Source organism: Brienomyrus brachyistius, chromosome 1, assembly GCF_023856365.1.
Source record: "Brienomyrus brachyistius isolate T26 chromosome 1, BBRACH_0.4, whole genome shotgun sequence".
In the NCBI taxonomy this organism is placed as follows: domain Eukaryota; kingdom Metazoa; phylum Chordata; class Actinopteri; order Osteoglossiformes; family Mormyridae; genus Brienomyrus; species Brienomyrus brachyistius.
In genome coordinates this window covers 4315640-4334511 of record NC_064533.1, presented here as the reverse complement: position 1 = coordinate 4334511, position 18872 = coordinate 4315640, and the positions used below count along the sequence as shown (strand labels likewise).

The 18872-nt window shown below is 44.9% G+C and overlaps 2 protein-coding genes across 4 annotated transcripts; one reads left to right on the top strand and one right to left on the bottom strand.

Annotated features, from left to right (window-relative positions):
• Positions 1-1449: 1449 nt before the first annotated feature.
• On the bottom strand, positions 1450-7498 carry kics2 (KICSTOR subunit 2). Of its 3 annotated transcripts, none has more exons than XM_048988370.1 (4): positions 7373-7498; positions 5961-6941; positions 5134-5422; positions 1450-3278 (listed from the first exon to the last, which is right to left on the bottom strand). In XM_048988370.1, exons 2-4 carry the CDS (start codon positions 6199-6201, stop codon positions 2462-2464), a joined length of 1347 nt encoding a protein of 448 aa, XP_048844327.1. In that variant the 5' UTR covers positions 6202-6941; positions 7373-7498; the 3' UTR covers positions 1450-2461. The 3 variants fall into 3 exon arrangements, with proteins under 3 accessions (XP_048844327.1, XP_048844288.1, XP_048844265.1); XM_048988331.1 differs by lacking the exon at positions 7373-7498 and adding an exon at positions 7223-7358; XM_048988308.1 differs by lacking the exon at positions 7373-7498 and adding an exon at positions 7045-7116.
• Positions 7292-17297, top strand: LOC125715888 (protein mono-ADP-ribosyltransferase PARP12-like). Its single transcript, XM_048987970.1, has 9 exons — positions 7292-7668; positions 9584-9719; positions 9829-10093; positions 10601-10702; positions 11043-11175; positions 11287-11455; positions 12489-12609; positions 14327-14423; positions 16769-17297. The coding sequence occupies exons 1-9, from the start codon at positions 7292-7294 to the stop codon at positions 16827-16829; spliced, it is 1461 nt and encodes a 486-aa protein (XP_048843927.1). The 3' UTR covers positions 16830-17297.
• The last annotated feature ends 1575 nt before the right edge of the window (positions 17298-18872 follow it).

The window sequence follows — 18872 nt, the reverse complement described above, 5'->3', positions numbered from 1 at the left end:
GACGTCACAGGCGGAAGGGCGAGCAGGCCGGAAGGACGTCACAGGCGGAAGGGCGAGCAGGCCGGAAGGACGTCACAGGCGGAAGGGCCAGCAGGCCGGAAGGACGTCACAGGCGGAAGGGCAAGCAGGCCGGAAGGACGTCACAGGCGGAAGGACGTCACAGGCGGAAGGGCGAGCAGGCCGGAAGGACATCACAGGCGGAAGGGCGAGCAGGCCGGAAGGACGTCACAGGCGGAAGGGCCAGCAGGCCGGAAGGACGTCACAGGCGGAAGGGCGAGCAGGCCGGAAGGACGTCACAGGCGGAAGGGCGAGCAGGCCGGAAGGACGTCACAGGCGGAAGGGCGAGCAGGCCGGAAGGACGTCACAGGCGGAAGGACCAGCAGGCCGGAAGGACCTCACAGCCGGAAGGACGTCACAGGCGGAAGGGCCAGTAGGCCGGAAGGACGTCACAGGCGGAAGGGCCAGCAGGCCGGAAGGACATCACAGGCGGAAGGACCAGCAGGCCGGAAGGACCTCACAATTTGAAAATTTGGGGTCTCTAAGCAGCACAGCTCCGGAGTATCCGGGGGTAGGGGAAATAAAATGTACATTTAGCCAAAGGGAGGCAGTGCAAACAGTTAGGTCAGTGTGATACTGTATGTGATGTGGCAGATATGGTTATGGCAGCATAAGTATGAGGGAGAGGCAGGTAAGAACGCAGGCATTGGAGGTCCATGAAACATCAGCACTGCAAGTCTGGAGAATATATCTGCCTGCCCTGCATCTCGCTTTGTTCCTCAGAGCACCTGAGTAAGTCAACTTGCATCTGCTGGCTAGTGTGTACTACGCGACTAAGATTAGCGCATGATCTTAGGATGGTGCTGGGCTGTCAATCACACCAGTGTACTCATTTCCATTGGTCATCTGTGTGACAGCAGACCTTTCCTCCCTGTCACAATAGGCAGAGATGGAACAAGGCTCGGGGGGCGGCATGGTGGTGCAGTGGTTAGCACTCTTGCCTCACACCTCTGGGACCCGGGTTTAAGTCTCCGCCTGGGTCACATGTGTGCGGAGTTTGCATGTTCTCTCTGTGTCGTCGTGGGGTTTCCTCCGGGTACTCCGGTTTCCCCCCACAGTCCAAAAACATGCTGAGGCTAATTGGAGTTGCTAAATTGCCCGTAGGTGTGCATGTGTGAGTGAATGGTGTGTGAGTGTGCCCTGCGATGGGCTGGCCCCCCATCCTGGGTTGTTCCCTGCCTCGTGCCAATTGCTTCCGGGATAGGCTCCGGACCCCCCGCAACCCAGTAGGATAAACAGTTTGGAAAATGGATGGATGGAACAAGGCTAAGTTCAATGACCAATCTTCATGTTGGATAAATCTAAGCAGCACTGCCCCTCAGGGTCCTAAAACCTTCCCAATTACTCATGATTCTCCCTCTCCTTGTAACCAAATCCTCACTAATTCCACACTGCATTTTTATACCATCTTTTATTAAAAATTAGAATGTAAACATTGAGATTTTAGCCTGTACAGATGGAATAGTGACAGCTACATAAGGATGAGAAAGGGGTCCGTAGTCTGGGCAGCTGATGGTGGCTCTTCAATGAGGTTTACATCTCCAGCTCCACTTAAGGCAAAATCAAAAATGGCAGTATGAAAAAAGTTAGACCCCCATTTCATGTGTCTTTGTAGTGGAGACTCTCCTGGCTGGAGGTGAACTCCACAGGTCCAGAGTTCGCCAGCTTCTTCTCAGCTCAGTACTCAAACTCATCAACACTCAGTCCACTAGCACACAGACTAGAGCAGCATGATTCTTCGGCAAAGCCAAGACCCAAATGGATCTACACATTCACTACAGACACATTTACATTCCGCTCAGAAGTTCCTCCAGTGCTTATACTCGTCATAAAGCTGATATTTATATATTTAATTGGAATTTGCGGCACCATGCTAGCATGGGCATTGCGCATCATTTGTTATTGGTTTGTCAAGTCTATATAGAATATCATTATCACTACCCACGGTGATCCCCATGGTGAAACTGTATTTTCACCTTTCTCTTGCCCTCCACGAGACACATATACCAGTGAGACCAAGTTTGAAGGGTCAAATAAACCACTAACTCTGTACCCTCTTAAGCTATACACAATATTTAGGTAGGATGGAATGCATGTATGCAAGCTATGCACAGTGCAGATACAGTGATCATTTCAAAGGACATGAACTGGTCTTATGTTAGTGCAAGTGTCACAAAGCTAACCAATGTTCAAAGAAATCTTAGCTCTTCCTTTATTCTTCAGTGAAATTAATTTAAATGATGTCAAGAATTGAAAGCAAATTCAGCACTTGAGCCGATTTTCATTGACCAACTACAGAGGTTTCCTAAGCCACACCACAGGCAAATCCATCTCCCTGCCCAACCCAAAGTCAAATTTTCCAGTTGAGCTAATATTATCCTGCTCTTCTCCGACAAGGGCTGTCTCAGCCTTTGGAGCCCGGTTTGAGGGTGGTGAAGGGCTTGGAGTTCCTCAGCGAGCCAGAAAGCTCCTGTAGGAAGGAAACGATGTGCGATTCCTTCTCCGACTTCTTGGAGTCAAAGATGACTACGATGGTAAAGTGGGGCTCAGGGCGAGTCAGGAAGTAGGTGCTCTGGACCTTGTCATCGTAGAAATGCACCACCTTGTCAAGCGAGTTGAGGTCCGAGGCACGGTCGCTCATAATCATGATGACGCTTGGCCAGTGTGTGACGGGCCGCTCGCTAGGCAGGGACACCACGGCTGGGAACTGGTCCACACCCTTGGGGGCCTCACGGTATGAGTCTGGGTGGTGGTAGCCGTGGCCTTGGAAGCTCTCCAAGCCACGATTGTCAAAGACAAGCGAGACATTGAGGGCGTCACACTTGCGGATGAAGCTGGACACTTTGCCGTAGTAGTCGGGGCTGGTCTTGGCCGTGAGCGCCTTCATCTCAGACACCGTGGTCTGCCGGCTCAAGGTCTCGTGGAAGTAGAAAGTGAACTTGGCCAGCAGAGTCTGTTGGAAGCGATGCAACCACAGGTACAGGTGAGGCGGCTGTGAGGCCTTCTGCACCTGGCTGCCGAACAGGGGCTTTCGGGTCTCACGCTGCCTGTCGAACACCTGGCCCCAGGTGTGCAGCTTGGTGTGGGCACTGCGCAAGTTCAGCAGAGAGGGCAGGAACTTCCACTCGGAGATCTCTGCCTGGCACCGGAGTAGCTGGGTCAGCACGTCCACCTCCATCTGGAAGCTGCTCTCCAGGCGGCTCAGAATGGGGTGGTGAAACCTAGAGGAACCAAGGAGAGCCAACAGCACTTAATGCTTTAGTGGCTAACCTCTAGCAAGCTGATGTTAATTAGTGCCAAAAATGGCAAGGTCTAATGGCTTCATATTGCTAAAGTTAGAGTCATACGTTCATCACATCTGCCACCGGATGGCAGGAGACTCTGTTCTACCCATCTAACTGTCCAATACCACTTATTCAGACTTCTGTGACATGGAACCTGTTCATCACCAATGGTGCCAGTAGAGACCCTGTCGCTCTTTCTTCCAGAACAGATCACTGTAATGCTGTGAGCTTCATTCTTTCATCGGGTGGATGTGAGTGAACACGGTTCTCTTGAGCTGACACACCCACTGGTTTTATTTATTTATTTTTTTTTTAAAAGAAGCCTACAGTATAAGGACTCATTGGGCTACAGCTGCGAAAGGCCAGCATGAACCATGATCAGTCCAGAACAACCACCCCCTCACAGACACACACTGCTTTCAGAAGTGTTCCTCTTTGATGTGCCAGTCAAGGCTGAAACCGTAATTCTGGGGGAGGGAGGGACTCAAGTTTGGCTTGACGGCTTTAAAGCATCGTCACCTCTGCTTATTCCAAATTCTCCACTTTTCCACTTCCGCAAAGATTTATTCCAAAACTTGCAGTGAGAGAGTAAAACCCTCTTCCTAAGTCCTACAGCAGCTCTAGATGCTCCAAACATTTTTCAGCACCTGCATGCACTCCACTACACAAAGCCGACACACTATTCTGTCAAAATAACCCAAGGGTGCTGGATGGATGGATGGATGGATGGATGGATGGATGGATGGATGGATGGATGACTGATCCTGCACTCAGACCCCAAGCTGCACTCCATAGATTAGATACATGGATATAGAAACAGACAGACAAAAATAGATAGACAGACACACACATTATTAATCCCAAAGAAAATTTATGGGATCCATACCTCAAAAAAATACAATGATAGAGACAACACACAGTAATAGATAACACAGGTAATGCATGTTTATAAAAAGGAAAGCGAAAGTGGGCGGTACTTCAGCTGTTTCACGTAATATAAACCTGATTAGTTTCATTTCTCCACCCATTTCCTGCATGTCACGTTACCAGGCTTTCGTTTCACGGGAAATATTTCATGTGTCTTTGCAATGGAGACTCTCCTGGTTAGTTTTCTAAGCCACACCACCAGCAAATCCATCTCCCTGCCCAACCCAAAGTCAAATTTTCCAGTTTAGCTAATATTATCCTGCTCTTCTCCGACAAGGCCGTCGCAGCCCTTGGAGCCCGGTTTGAGGGTGGTGAAGGGCTTGGAGTTCAGATGCAGATAATGCATGTGTTTTAAAAAAGGAAAGCAATTTCATTTCATTTTTTTTATTTAATTAAAAGTGCATTTTTTAGGCTTCTTTGAAGCCCTGTTCACATGCACACACAAGACCGACTGGATACATAATCCAACAAGTAATTAGTTTATAACGAGTTGTTTAGGTGTATAAAAAGCACCAGACACCATGCTGATCATGCAAATGAAAGAAAGATGAAGGACTGCAAAGTAAGGCAGCTGTGAAACATGTCCAGCGCCCTGCTGGACATGCTTTGCCATGACATGCTGACTCACAGAATTTAGCCTGCAATAGGGCAGAGTACTGACGTAATCTATTGATTCTTCTACATTATTAGTCCTCAGCACTTGGGACAGCCCTCTATTCTGGAAATCCAAGCCATCTTACTTGGAGATAGAGGCTTATATAGCATTTTGAGGGCATCCTGGCAAGGGTGAAAATAGCTTCACGCAAGTATTGACTAAAAACAGGAAGAATATGTGCCACAGCATTCAGTTTCCACATGAACTTACCTGGAGCTGTACTTCTGTAGCACAGGTTCCAACAAGCTCACCAGCTCCTCCGAATTGGTGGACTTATGGGTGCTCAGTGAGTGCATCTTCTCGTAGAAGTCGGCGATCTCCACTCGGGCCTGGATGAAGAAGCACAGCTGCTCTGACAGGTGGGACAGTAGGTCCTCCAGGTAGGGAGCCGTGCCGCCCGTGGCATTGCGCCCGGTGGTCGCCACCTTCTTCAGCTCGTTGTACAGGGAGGTGTAGAGGGTCCTGATGGAGTCCTTCCGGCTGAAAAACGACTGCCCACCTGCCGGGTTTATATTGACGTTAACTGAGTAAATCAGCTAAACCAGGGATTGTCAAAGTCCGGACACGAGCCAAATTGCAAGTTAATCCAGACCCATCCGATAATGCACCTTATGAATCAATATGGTTAATGTAAAAATGCTTAATGTGGTTTTAAGTGCAAAAAAAAATTACGTAGAACCATCAAATTCTGCACATTCCTAAAGTGTCATAATCTCTGAAACGATTTAAGTTAATTCATTATATTTCAAGAAATGCTGTTTTGTTATTAAAAATATTTTTGGACTTATCTGATGTGGACCTTTGAGGAAAAAGTTTGAGAACTCCTGGCTCTTCTAAAACACGTAAACGTCAACAAGGATGCCTTGCACCAAGGCCAATGTAATACGCTAATTGGGCACTTTAATGAATGAGTTAATTGGCAAGAAGTAATTCCCTTAAACAGGTCTGAAATCATAACATAGATTGGACTACGCCTGAAAAGGAAAACTTCAGCAGCACGTGTGTGTGCCTTTGAATTAATTTATTGTCTATATTACCTATTTTCTGCCCTAGAAAAGTCATGTTATGGTAGGCTTTCTCCGCCGCGGCCAGGTGGGCCAGGGCAGCGAGGAAAGAGGCCCAGATAGCCCCGGCGCTCCGGCTGCTGTCCTTCTCCCTTTCCACGTAGTCTTTGGCCCGGTCGAATGAAAACACCCCGAGCTGGGTGAAGAAGCTCTCCAAGATCGCTCGCTCCTTGGGGACAGGGCGCAGCTCTTCGTCGCCTGTCGTCTCCGTCATGGTAATCAATAATAAAATAACGACTTTATCAGCTAGCGCTGAAGGTTCAGAAAACACACTGTACACGTAGAATATTCACTGACATTCACAATACAGAATGAGCTGTAAAAATAATCTCAACCCCTTTCAATACGCACGCCATGGCGTATTCTACAAGTTAACGTGGCTAACTTGATCGGCTACATTTTTCCTTTGGCAAAATAAAACAATTGTTTACAGTTATTAAAAATTCGCGCAACGAAGCAAGCAGAAACTCAGTTTAAGCTATTCCACCTCGTTAAAATGAATCGCGACATAGTATAACTACACCGCACGTTACCTCTTCCTGACTACGCCATGTTTCTCGTTGACAACACTACGGAAGCTTAGGTTGGACAAAAGTCCTACCCATTTAATGCAACGCCCAGTTTTCTACACATTAAATTGTGGTTATGTATACTGCGAATTTTGCTCACAACACAGCTGTCATATTTAAAGAATTATCATGCATACATCGTTCACTTACATTGTTTCTTATCAAACCCCCCCCCCCTACGACCTGTATTATGAAAAATGACTTGGAGAATTATGCCGGAATGTTAATAGCTCATTTCATGTGGCGTTAATTAAGCCGTTTTACTTACTACATCCTCAGATGGACTCCTCCGCATAAAGGTAGCCATGGCTATGCTATTCGTGCTAAGAACCATATCGGGATCAACCTTTACTGAATACAGCTGAATTTTGGGGACTTTCTCTTCCTGGGAAGAAAAAGAAGTCAGACATTCACCAATTTAAAATTCCCTCAGTTCTATAACAGGTTTCCCAAAACACTTGATTTCACTTTTAAAAAGTATTCGTTACTTTGAAAGAAGGAACCAAGTGACTTGCATTATACGACGTACACACGACAATAAAACAACACTTCCAACAAATATTTCTCGTGAAAGGAAAGCTTGATAACGCAACACTCGGGAAATGGGAGGCGGGCGGGGTGAAACTAATGATGTTCATAAGGCGCAAAACAGCTGAAGTACCGTACACTTTCGCTTTCCAGTTCTCGGCTATATAAGCTTGGGTGAGTGGCCGGTGAGCCCAGACCGCCGGCAAGATGTCACGTAAAGAAGTTTCCGCCTTTATAACAAAGCTGCTGTGCCGAAACCGGGGATGTATGGAGTACGATGAGATTTACCATGATGTGCGCCGGCGGTACAGCCTGAGCGGCGAGGCGCTCGTCGCCCTCCTAGGCGACGGCTCCAGGTTCGTCGTCACGGGCGACAGTAAGCAGTCGAGGGAGCGCGCGGGTCCGCAGTCGAGGGAGCGCGCGGGTCCGCAGTCGAGGGAGCGCGCTGGTCCGCAGCCAGGCGCCGGCAGCAAAGTCATCGCCAAGACGTCAGTGCGCCTTTGCCAAAGACAGAAGTGCGACGGCGCCGCCTGCAGTAATCTCCACCTGTGCTGGTATTTAGTTCGCGGACATTGCGGACGCGGGTAAGTCCGTCATATTCCGTTTGTCCTTTTACCTGCGACTCCCCCAGCCATTTATATTCTCAGTTGTTTTTCTCTAGTAAACGAGTTTTAAATTAAACTCCATTATAACACATGTAGAGGGTGTGACATTTCTAAAAAACCAAATCGCCTTTTCTACTCGACGGCCTAAAAGGCACCTCGCTATTGGGTTTCAACACAGACGTCTATTTATTGGGGTGTGAACGGAGCTAAATTAAATTACTTCTTTTTTGGACCCTGCACTTCTGAGAATATGACTGCTTGTCACGTATTTATTATGTAGCGTTTTCCTTTTCCCATGTTCTGTAGCTCCATACAGGAAGTTGAGAAGATTTAAACTTTTCCAAGATGCCACAAAAACTAGACAATGACACAGCAGGGTTTCAGGATTGGTGAAATATCAATTCGGTTCATTTCTTTTTTTTTAGACGGTGCCTTTCACAACACATGCCAAGGTGCTTTATGCGGGTGTGTTGTGACACATTCCTGCGTCATTTATACAGAATTATTCAAATGTAGAGAATAGGGAAGTGGTATAATATTGGTTGCCAAGAAGCATTGTCGCAACAAAGAAATAATCAACCAAACAGAAATTTCCTTACTATTTGTGTTGTTTTGATTAAAAAATGTCATGTACAGCAGCACTAGTAACCATAGTTACAGTGTGCGATATGTTAAGTTGCAGGTAAGTTTACGTCTTTAGTCAAGATTTAAAGACAGAAACCGGTTCAGCATCTCAAACAAGAGCTGGCAAACCATTCCACAATACCAGAAGGCCATGTAGTAGAATGTTATTTTATTAAGATGTGGAATGACCAGGAAGCCTGTGTTCTGTGATCTGAGTGATCGTTGCAGTTTGTAAACTTAAAGTAATTCTCATAGGTAGGTGTTATAAGGTTCTTATAAGGTCTTATAAGAACTTTTGAAGTCAGTCCTGAACCTGACGAAGCCAGTACAGGGAATTGCGTGAAAGCAGGGGTTATATACAGACTTCCTGCTTCTGATGTCAGTTCCAGCTGCTGGATTTTGAAAAGGCTGCAAGGTGTGTAGTGTGCAGGGTGTGCTCCCAGATAAGAGCATTACAGCTGTCTAACCTACTGCATGTATTAGGGTCTCGGTGTGTTGAATAGTAAGGAATCATCGTAGTAGATGTACTGGTATCTATTAGTCAAATACGATTTAAACAACTTCAGCACCATTCCACACAACACATCAAATTCTGTTTGAGAGTGTATAATTGTCAACTGTGTCAAAGGTGGCACTGAAGTCCAGAAGCATTAGCAGTCGCGTTTTCAGCCTTTGCCATTGTCGTGTCATTTACGACTTTAGTTAAGGTGGTTTCAATGCTGTGTCCTGGGCAGAAGCCCTACTGCCGTCTACATTTGTCGCCAAATATGGCTGAAGCAGTGACTATCTTCTTTTTGGACAAAAATTGTCAATGCTGACAGTGTTAGAGATGGGTCTGTAATTGCTGAGCTCCTATAAATCCAAACTTGGTTTCTTCATTTATGGTGTGATGACTGCTAATTTATATTGGTCAGGCACATTGCCTGAAGACAGTGATGCATTTATCATGGCAGCTAAAGGCCTTGCCGGAACTGCCAGGGATTTCTTATGAAATTGTTCATTGGGTCCAATCCCCACTCAAGTGGTTGGTTATTTCTAATGCCATCAATAAGGTTGGAGCAAATGACCTGGGTTTGCTTGTATTGTTACAGACTTTTGGACCATGCGAACGTCTATATCGTTAACCCAGTAAATTTCCGAGGCACCAAATTTCCTGTTTGTGAACATATTTGGCCAATTGCACCTGATTCTGCTTCTGATCACTGTGATGAGTAACTTCTACAACATGACTGTAATAACTGATGAGAAATGTGAAATGATCTTTTACCAGGAAAAAATGCAAATACTCCCACAAGGTTCACTCCTCCCACAACTCCAGCATTTTGACAGAAGAAGGATTGCAAGACCTTGACCCGCCGGAGCTGTTCCTGCTGCTGCTGCAGAATGACAGTTGCCTGCTGCCTGATGTGAGCTGAAAGGTTTAAATGAGATGGCTGACAGAGAAGGTTCAGTGTACTGTAGTCACATGTATAGTAAGTGTCTTATGTGCGTGTGTGTGTTTTTTCATGGTTGTAGATCTGCTCTCATTACAACAATGGCAGTGATAAGCACGGCTCCTGCAGATATAAGAACAAGTGCTTCGAGCTTCACATTTGCAAGCATTTCCTGCAAGGAGATTGCATTTTTGCCAGTAATTGTCGACGCGCCCATAGATTTGACGAAAAGTCTATAATGATACTGAAAGAAAAGGGTCTTAAAGTAGACCTAAAGAGTGAGGGCATCCTGTATGAGATCTACAGGAACCGCTTCATGATCGCCAGCGATTTGGAGAAAGCAGCAGGTAAGAACTCCTGTGTGATTCAGGGACTGCTCAGACGGTGCCGTCTGTAATGGGAATACAATTTTTAGCTTCTTACTAGTTTCCATTTTGACAGCATGCGGCCTGAGTCTGTCGTCTTAAATGACAACTTCATAGCATTTGATTACAAATGAAAGATTTTATACCGTTGTTACTTTACATTTATCTTGCACTTGTTACCGCCCCCTCACTGGGGACTTGCTTAGCAGTAAGATGACTCTGTAATAGCCATACACTTGTTATTTAATATCTGCCCAACTTGTATGTAAATTTAAAACACTAAAGCCATGTTTCCCAATCCGGTCCCTGGGGATTCAGTAGTGAGGGAGCAAAAATGTGGACTGTCTAGCAGGGAGCTTGGAGGGAGCAAAAACGTGGACTGACTGTGGACCGGACTGGGAAACACTGCACTAAAGGATGCTCCTCTGATGCTGGAAGTATTTTTGTCCTCCTTTCCCATCTATTCCCGGCTCTCGCGTACATCTGCAGAAAGTTGGATGTCCGAATCATCATCATCCGCCATGAAGGTCGTTGCGGCAAACAATAGTGACATCTGCATCTATTTTATTCTGGGCCAATGCAGATACAAAGGTGGGTTGTTCTAGGGGGCGCTGTGGTTAAAGCTCAGACCCTGGTCCCTACAAATGTCTACATGCCCCTTAGTTACTTCTGTCGCTTTATTTCCTTAAATGGGTACATGTGAGGGGGGGGGGGAGTATTTCTCGTTTAGGATAAAGACCCTGTAAACCTAATACATTTTACATACATAAACTAAATACAATGTCATGCCTTTTCAAATACATATTTTATATTATATCTCAATATGTACACTGAATTTATTTTTGTCTGTGTTAATTGGGGATATAGACACCCATCTCTGTGACATACAAAAGCTGTTTTATGTTTTATGTTTAATTATGTTTCCTACCAGAAACGTGCAGAAATATGCACTATGAGCTGCCTTATCGATGGCAGATCTTAAACAGCGATGGTGTGACTTGGGACGACCATCCCAACATGGAGGATGTGGAAAGAGCCTACAGCAATCCAGAAAACGACGTTAGGTAGTCATGTCGCACGTCACGCCCGCACCAACAGTGCGTGAGTGATCGAATGCAGACCACTTTTCACACCGGTGCTCTCACACTTGTTATTGTGATCTTGGTTTTATTCAGTGAGGGGCTCCCTGCTGTAAATTTCCTCACCATGGAATGTGGATCAGCTGAAGTCCGTCGCCTCTCCACACTGTCCGCTGTCACCAAGCACTCTAGTCTCTTACTTACTACAGAATGGCTCTGGTACTGGAAGGACAGCAAAGGGCAGTGGAGACAGTATGGGTGTGAGGTCAGATCCCCGTTATTGTTCTTATAATTATTGTCAGCCTTCAGCAGACACTAGCGTTTTAACTTGCATACACTATATGGACAAAAGTACTGGGACACCTGGCTATTACACCTACAGGAACTTTTATGATTTCCCATTCTAAACCCATAGACATCAGTATGGAGATGCCCCCCCCCCCCCCTCTGCAGCTATAACAGCTGCCACTCTTCTGGGGAGGCTTTCCACAAGATTTTGGGGTGTGTCTGTGGGGATTTTTGCTCATTCATCCAGAAGAGCATTTGTGAGGTCAGGCACTGATGTTGGACTTGAACCCCTGGCTCGCAATGTCCATTATAGTTTATCCCAAAGCTGTTTGATGGGGTTGAGGTCAGGGTTCTGTGCAGGCCAGTCAAGTTCTTCCACACCAAACTCATCCAACCAGGTCTTTATGGACCTTGCTTTGTGCACTGGGGCACAGTCATTCTGAAATGTAAAGCACCTTCCCCAAACACAAAGGCACAAGCCTGGAAGCATAGAATTGTCCAAAATGCCCTGGTTTGCTGAAGCATTAAGAGTTCCCTTCACTGGAACCAAGGGGCCCAGCCCAACCCCTGACAAACAACCCCACACCATTATCCCTCCTCCACCAAACTTTACAGCTGGCACAGTGCAGTCAGGCATTCACTGAATTCTCTGACTAAGAGGTGTGTCCCAATGCTTTTGTCCATGTAATGTAGTTTTATATTTCAAGGTAAATCTTCACTATGATTTCAAGGCCACTTCTAGGAACCAAAATGTATCTTTGGTTAAGCACTGTACTCTTGATTTAAAACTCATCCTAATTGTTCTTATAACTAATTTGCTATTACAGTGGGGACCTTGCGCTTCCATTTCTAAAAAGCAAGACTGATGTATTACTGTTTTAGTAGTTCAGCATAGAAATGGTCAAAATTCAAAATGAAAACAAAAGTCCTATACATGCATAGACATCAAGCTGCTCTAAAATGTATAATGTAAAGTGCAGTGGCTGAGAAAGTGATCTTATTCCCTGTAGACGGAGCAAACATCTGAAGCTTCAAATTCATCTCATACTCTGGAAAAAAATTACCTAAATGACATCAACGGCAGAGTGTGCATCTCTTTCAACAGAAAGGAGTTTATCATCAACTTTAAGGGTAAGAAGATGTTTCTGAGTGGCAGAAAATTCTAAGTGTCTAGTGGGCATTCCAGCTGGAGACTGGGTTCCAGTGAAAGTCATGGCAGTTCAGCCCTGCACACAGCTTTTCTCAACTGGAGCAGGACACACACGCATCAAGTGCTGAGGCAGGGAGCAGAGAGGAACAGTGGACAGTGAACAAATCCTCGAGGTCCATTATAGAAGCTTTTCTGAGGAGTCGGGCAGCTGCTTCAGCTTCATACATTAGTGTCTAATCCAGAGCCCTCAAACTCAAATTACCCAGGGGCCACAAGAGAAATCGCATAACAAAAAATCTTTAACTTAAAATTTCAAATTCATCAATCAAAAACAGGCCTCTGCTAATTTAAATAATACATTAGTATAAAGCTGAGATGAGAGGAAATGGTATGGATTTAATTTCATGATTATAGTGACCAAAATTATCAGTCTTAATGCTGTATTAAAATTTTCTGAAAATCTTAAAAAAACCACTGATACACAAACTGTTATCATTTTACCAAGTTCTATATTGAAAACAACACATTCAATTAGAAGCATTATGCACTTTTTGTTTGCATAAACATTAAAATAACAATTTCCATGTAAACATATGAAAACCACATCATCTCCTAAAAGTTTGACTTTTCTGAACTTCAGGCAAATACAAAGAATGCTGTTACATTACAGTTACGCTGGAAAAACCATACAGAAGAATATATTAATGCAGACGTATACAGAATTAATTCTTAGCCAGTGGGTATTCGGCTAGGTCTGAGCACCTGAACTACACCACTGCCAGTGTGTAGTGTTTTGACATGTGGAGGTAACACTGAAATGCTTCATTTTACATTATTGACAAACTATTAGCAAGTTAGACAGACAGACCATGACATTTTCCCCCATTTCGAAGTTTTCTAACATCATGCACTGAGCTAATGATTAACTTACTCGGCATTCGCTATAAAGTAGTGGGTGGTGGTTACTCAAATTAAAAATACAATCACACCAGACTTGGTCATCTTAAAAGGCTGAAAAATTGTCAAAGTGCTGTAACTGCCTTCTGCCATGTCGTACACTGTGTTTGCACGCTTGCGCCTGGGAGACCGTTGGCTAATCCCGGACGCATTTTTCAAAGCATCGTAATCAACCACTGTTTTAACGATAATAAAAATTCGAAACGGTAATACTAAGTATCGGGAATTTTACCTTGAACCCAGTGACCATTTCATACCTAGTACAAAGTGTAGATTGATTTGTGGACCATATTAAATAGTAAAACAACATGTTGCGGGCCGTGTGAATGTGTTTTCACAGGCCGAATTTCGACTGTGGGCCGGTAGTTTGAGAATCCAGGTCTAAACTTTATAGAACATTCTATTTGTTTTTCTGCTTGTTGCCTGGTTTCACGGCTGGTTACTACTTCCATCTTGTCAGTCAAGGTCGAGGCATCTGCTAAGGGGTTTGTACAGAACAAAGCTGGGATTCATTTTCATGTCAATAGTATTATAATTTTCCAGCTGATTACATTTCTGTATGCAAGCAGTAATAACTAAAAATCATATATGGTTCTGATGCCTATAGTTAAGTGATGAGATGCATTTAGCTGGAATTAATAAAAATTCAGTTTTCTGCTTTTCTTCCACAAGTAATGTTGTAATGATGGTGGAAAACGTCATCTCCTAATGAAGTTTCATGGTGCTATTTCTCTCCGCCAGAAATGCGTGAGCAGGACCCCGATACCCAAGCTAAGACCGAGGTGAGAAGACGACCACGCTTCGTCTCTGCCAGCGAAGTTGAAAGGAAGCGGAGCAGGTATTCCGTCCTCCTGTCTGCCTGCCTGAGATACTTGCTGACTTCTCTTTCTAAAATAAATACTTCCAACGTAACACATGCAGTCTGAGGCAAGATTTGAACCCCCAACCCTGGAGGTGAAAGGCTACACTGACACCCACTGAAACGCGGTGCCACCTGTAGTTTCAATGTCATATACATTATTTTTGCTGTACATTAATTATCTGCATCCATCCATTGTCTGCCGCTTATTTTGGGTCGGGTCATGGGGACAGCAGTCTAAGCAGGGATGCCCAGATCTGCCTCTCACTCCAGCTTCTCTGGAGGAATACCAGGGTATTCCCAGGCCAGGTCTCCTCCTATTTGGACGTGCCAAAAACACCTCCCTAGGGAGTCCAGGAGGCATCGATTGATGCCCAAAACACATCAGCTAGCTCCTTTCAATGCAGAGGAGCAGTGGCACTACCCTCCCAAATCTCCGAGCTGCTCACCCTCTCTCTAAAGCGGAGCCCAGACACCCTGCAGAGGAAACTCAATTCTGCCACCTATATCTGCAGTCCCTTTGTACTGGTCACTACCAGAGGTTAAAGTAGGATTTGGCAGGTTGGGAACCCTAAGATCCAGTGATTGAGTTTTCAAACGAAAAGGATTTCCACCCTCACAGGCATTTTCACACTGTTTACAAAGGTATGTTCACACACACTGAAACTCTTAGCCTACATTGGACATACATGCATCGACACACTTCGGTAAATTAGTTTTTTTATGTGCAACAGAGAAAGTGCCATTGAAATACTGTTCAGTTCCATGTAGGCTGTACAGGTGACCAGTCAGACAATGAGGAGGGTGTAACTAGCGGGAGCCAATCAGGGATGGGCTATGTGATGAGTAGCGACCAATTGGGGTGTTCTTAGAGTCTGCGTATTCAAAAGTCTCCGTTTTCAATCACCCACAGTGCAGCTCCAAAACAGTTTTTGGCTGTGAGAATTTACATAAGTCAGGTCATGGTTGTATGCTTTTTTTCAAACCCCACAAAATATCTGAGGACTGGTTGGGCAAACTCCCATGAACCCTCTAGTATCTTTGTAAGGGTGAAGAGCTGGTCCAGAGTTCTGCGACCAGGACGGAATCCGCATTGGTTCTCCTGGAATCCAAGGTTCCAGTCCTCTCCAGTACCCCAACATAGACCTTCCCAGGGAGGCTGAGGAGTGTGATACCCCTGAAGTTAAGGGATCAGATGGTGTGTTCTTTCTTAAAGACTGGAACCACCACCCCAGTCTGCCAATCCAAAGGCACTGTCCCCAACCTCCAAGCAATGTTGTAGGGGCATGTCAGTCAAGACAGCTAAACAACGTCAAAGGCTTTCAGGTATTTAAGGTGAATCTTATCCACCCCTGGAGTCTTACCACTGAAGAGTTTCTTTACTACTTCAGTGACCTCAGCCGTAGGGATGGGTTAGTCCTCCTCTGAATCTTCCATCTCTCCTCCTTCCAAGGAAGGCGTAAGTGGGATTCTCAAAGTGCTCCTTTCGCCTCCTGATTATATCCCCATTTGAAGTTGACATCACTCCATCCTCTCTGTAAACATTACAGGTAAAATCGTGCTGTAGCTCAGCTGACGAATTGCCAGAATCTATTCGAGGCCAACCAAAAATTATTTTCCATGGCTTCACCAAACTCCTCCCACACTTGGCCTGTAGAGTCCCACAAGCTAACCAAGCCCTGAAGACCACCTTCTTCAGCCAGACAGCTCCCTTTACTGCTGGCGTCCACCACCGGGTTTGGGAATTGCCACCATGACAAAGCTTGTCATAAGGCTTCCACACAGTTACAAACTTATGGGTGATTTAGAGACAAGAGTTTGTCTTCGGACAGAGTGATAAAGCCAAAGTACCTGAAACAGACCCATGTGACACAGGGGGAACACCCAGATTCCAAACATACAGATGCGCGATTTGAGCCCACAACCCCAGCGATGTCTATCATTTAGCGTTCACCAAGACAATCCACTGGATCTACCTATTCTGAAAAAGTGGTGGCATATAGCTGGAAACCAGTAGCATAGTAAATCTACAGATGCAACATTCAGTGGGTAACTGGGATTAATGGGACCTGGGGGGACTCGGCAGGTGGCTCCTGTAGAGCTCAGCAGTTGCATTGGGTGCACCAGTCTGCAAAATCCGTCACCATCTCCACCACTCACCTCCGTTATAACGACGGCAAGATTGCTTGTTTGTGACTTTTTTTCCAATGTTTGTGGATCCTTCACTCATGAAATAGTCCTTGTTGCATGGATAGAGCATGGTTGTGACAAGCCTAGACGTGGTAGGTTGCTCTGTGGCAACTGACAATTTCTCTCTCTTGTAGCAGGGTCACTGAGCTCCAGTCCGGTCACCCTGATTCACCACGGAAAGGAGGCAAAATTTGAACCAGAAACCTGGAGGTGTGATTGACTACGCTAGCTAATAATATTGTAATAGTTCATATTTCAAAAACATGGTAGCTGGGTGCTTCAATGAATTGTTATATCATTATAGCAGAATTTTACAGATTTAACACTCCACAAAAAAATAATGTATAAATTTTTTTTTTCTTGAATTTCCAGATATTTATGACATATTTTTAATCTCTACACATTGATGCAAATTAAATAATTACAAAAATTAAATGCTGTAGCGGAGGCGAGATTCGGAGTAGCGAACTGTTGTAAATGTTGATTCTTGTGTTGTATACTTTACCTGTGTCTGTATTCGGTCCTCACCTGATCCTCGCGTGTCTTAGCCGTTGTTACAGTCCTACCATGTACGTGTGATCACCCTGCGTTTGCTTGCCACGTGTATCGCTGTATTGTAGTGGCCCTTTTAAGGACTACATTAAAATAGCAACTTTAGTGCCAGTTCGTGTCTCTTCGTGTTTCACCCAGTTTTGAATTATGAATTGATCATGCAGCTACAGAGCTTTCTTTGTATATTTTGTAATCATTATTTTTGTTGCCTTTTGGAATTCCATGATTTTTAAAATGATTTATATTTAATCTATATTTGTTTAATACGTGTGTAAATTATAAATATCATATGTATTGTTCCGTTGCAGCCATGTAATAAGTTAAATATTTTGTTCGCACTGACTCACAGCTTTAAAGTTCACATTTCACACAAACATATATGTCGAGTTAAAATGTTTTCGATGTCTGCAGTTGTCAGAGTTCGCTGGTAAGAGCGGGTAATGCGCGCGGGCAGGAAACAGGCAAGGACGCGAAATACGAGGAAAACTGGGATTTGATAGGGGATCGGAAAGACCGGAACAAACCACGGGTACTGACATCGACTAACATCAATGACGGACGAAAAACCGGGGCAAGACGTGGACTGAAATAGGCGAGACAACAGGGTACAGCTGGGTACAATCAGGGAAGCACACGTGGATAATCAGGGGGGCGTGGCACACACGAGGATCGTACGAGCTGGGCGTGACAGCAGTTAAAATACTGTGACATCAGCAGGACCGATTTGGACTGGAACAGCGTTCCTTACACCGCGCGTTTCTATAAATACCGTAATATGCGTACTCGTGTATTTCTGTTGTAACTAGTAATTCTCATAGGCATACAATGTTTAGTATGGAATGTGCATGTTTTTGTTGACGTGCACTCATGGGTGCGTCTGTTGAGTAAATTGTACCACTGTTAAGCAGACTATGATATCGCAGTGGCATTGGAAAGCGTTTGACATTAGCGGGACTGAATATATATTGTAGCATCACAATAAGCACACATCCTGGAAGGGTGCAATGTCATAAAGATTTTAAAAATAATTTTAGAATAATAAAGGTTTCATCATTTTATTTAAGACTAATCCTGTTTTTTTTTAAAATTTAAATAACTGATCCATATGATAAAAATTTTTGTGTGATACAAGAATAAAAATCTTCATGAGGTATGTTTTTTGTCTTTGTCAGCGAATTAGCCTGGAATTGGTAACGTGCAGATTATTGGGTTTGGGGGGGGGGGGGGTCTGCTTCTATTGGGGGGACATTATTTAAAAATGTACCACACACTTATACTGCTGTGAAGTGGGATGCCAAGTGAAATCACTGACCTAATCCAACCGGCACGGAATCCACACATCTACCTGAACAATCTGCTCGCTCACACTGCTGATTCTGCAGAGCCCTCAACAACTTGTGCACCATCATCATTGTCATTTGCGAGGCTAGCCAGTGCCTCAGTGCCTCAGCTCCCAGGAGTGCTCCATCCTGCCCTAATAGACGCAGTTTCTGGGTCGTGTAATGAGGGGTGAGACTCGGGGAACATCGCTGCAGTAAAGGGCTGCTCCACCAACTCACTGAAAAGGGGTGAGTCTTTCAGAGGCCCAAAGACTGCGCCGCCATCTTTAACCGCCTGGGGACTGTACATTTTCAGGCCCCATTCCTGGTGTATCTCGATCGGGCATTCCCCTTCATTGTTACCATG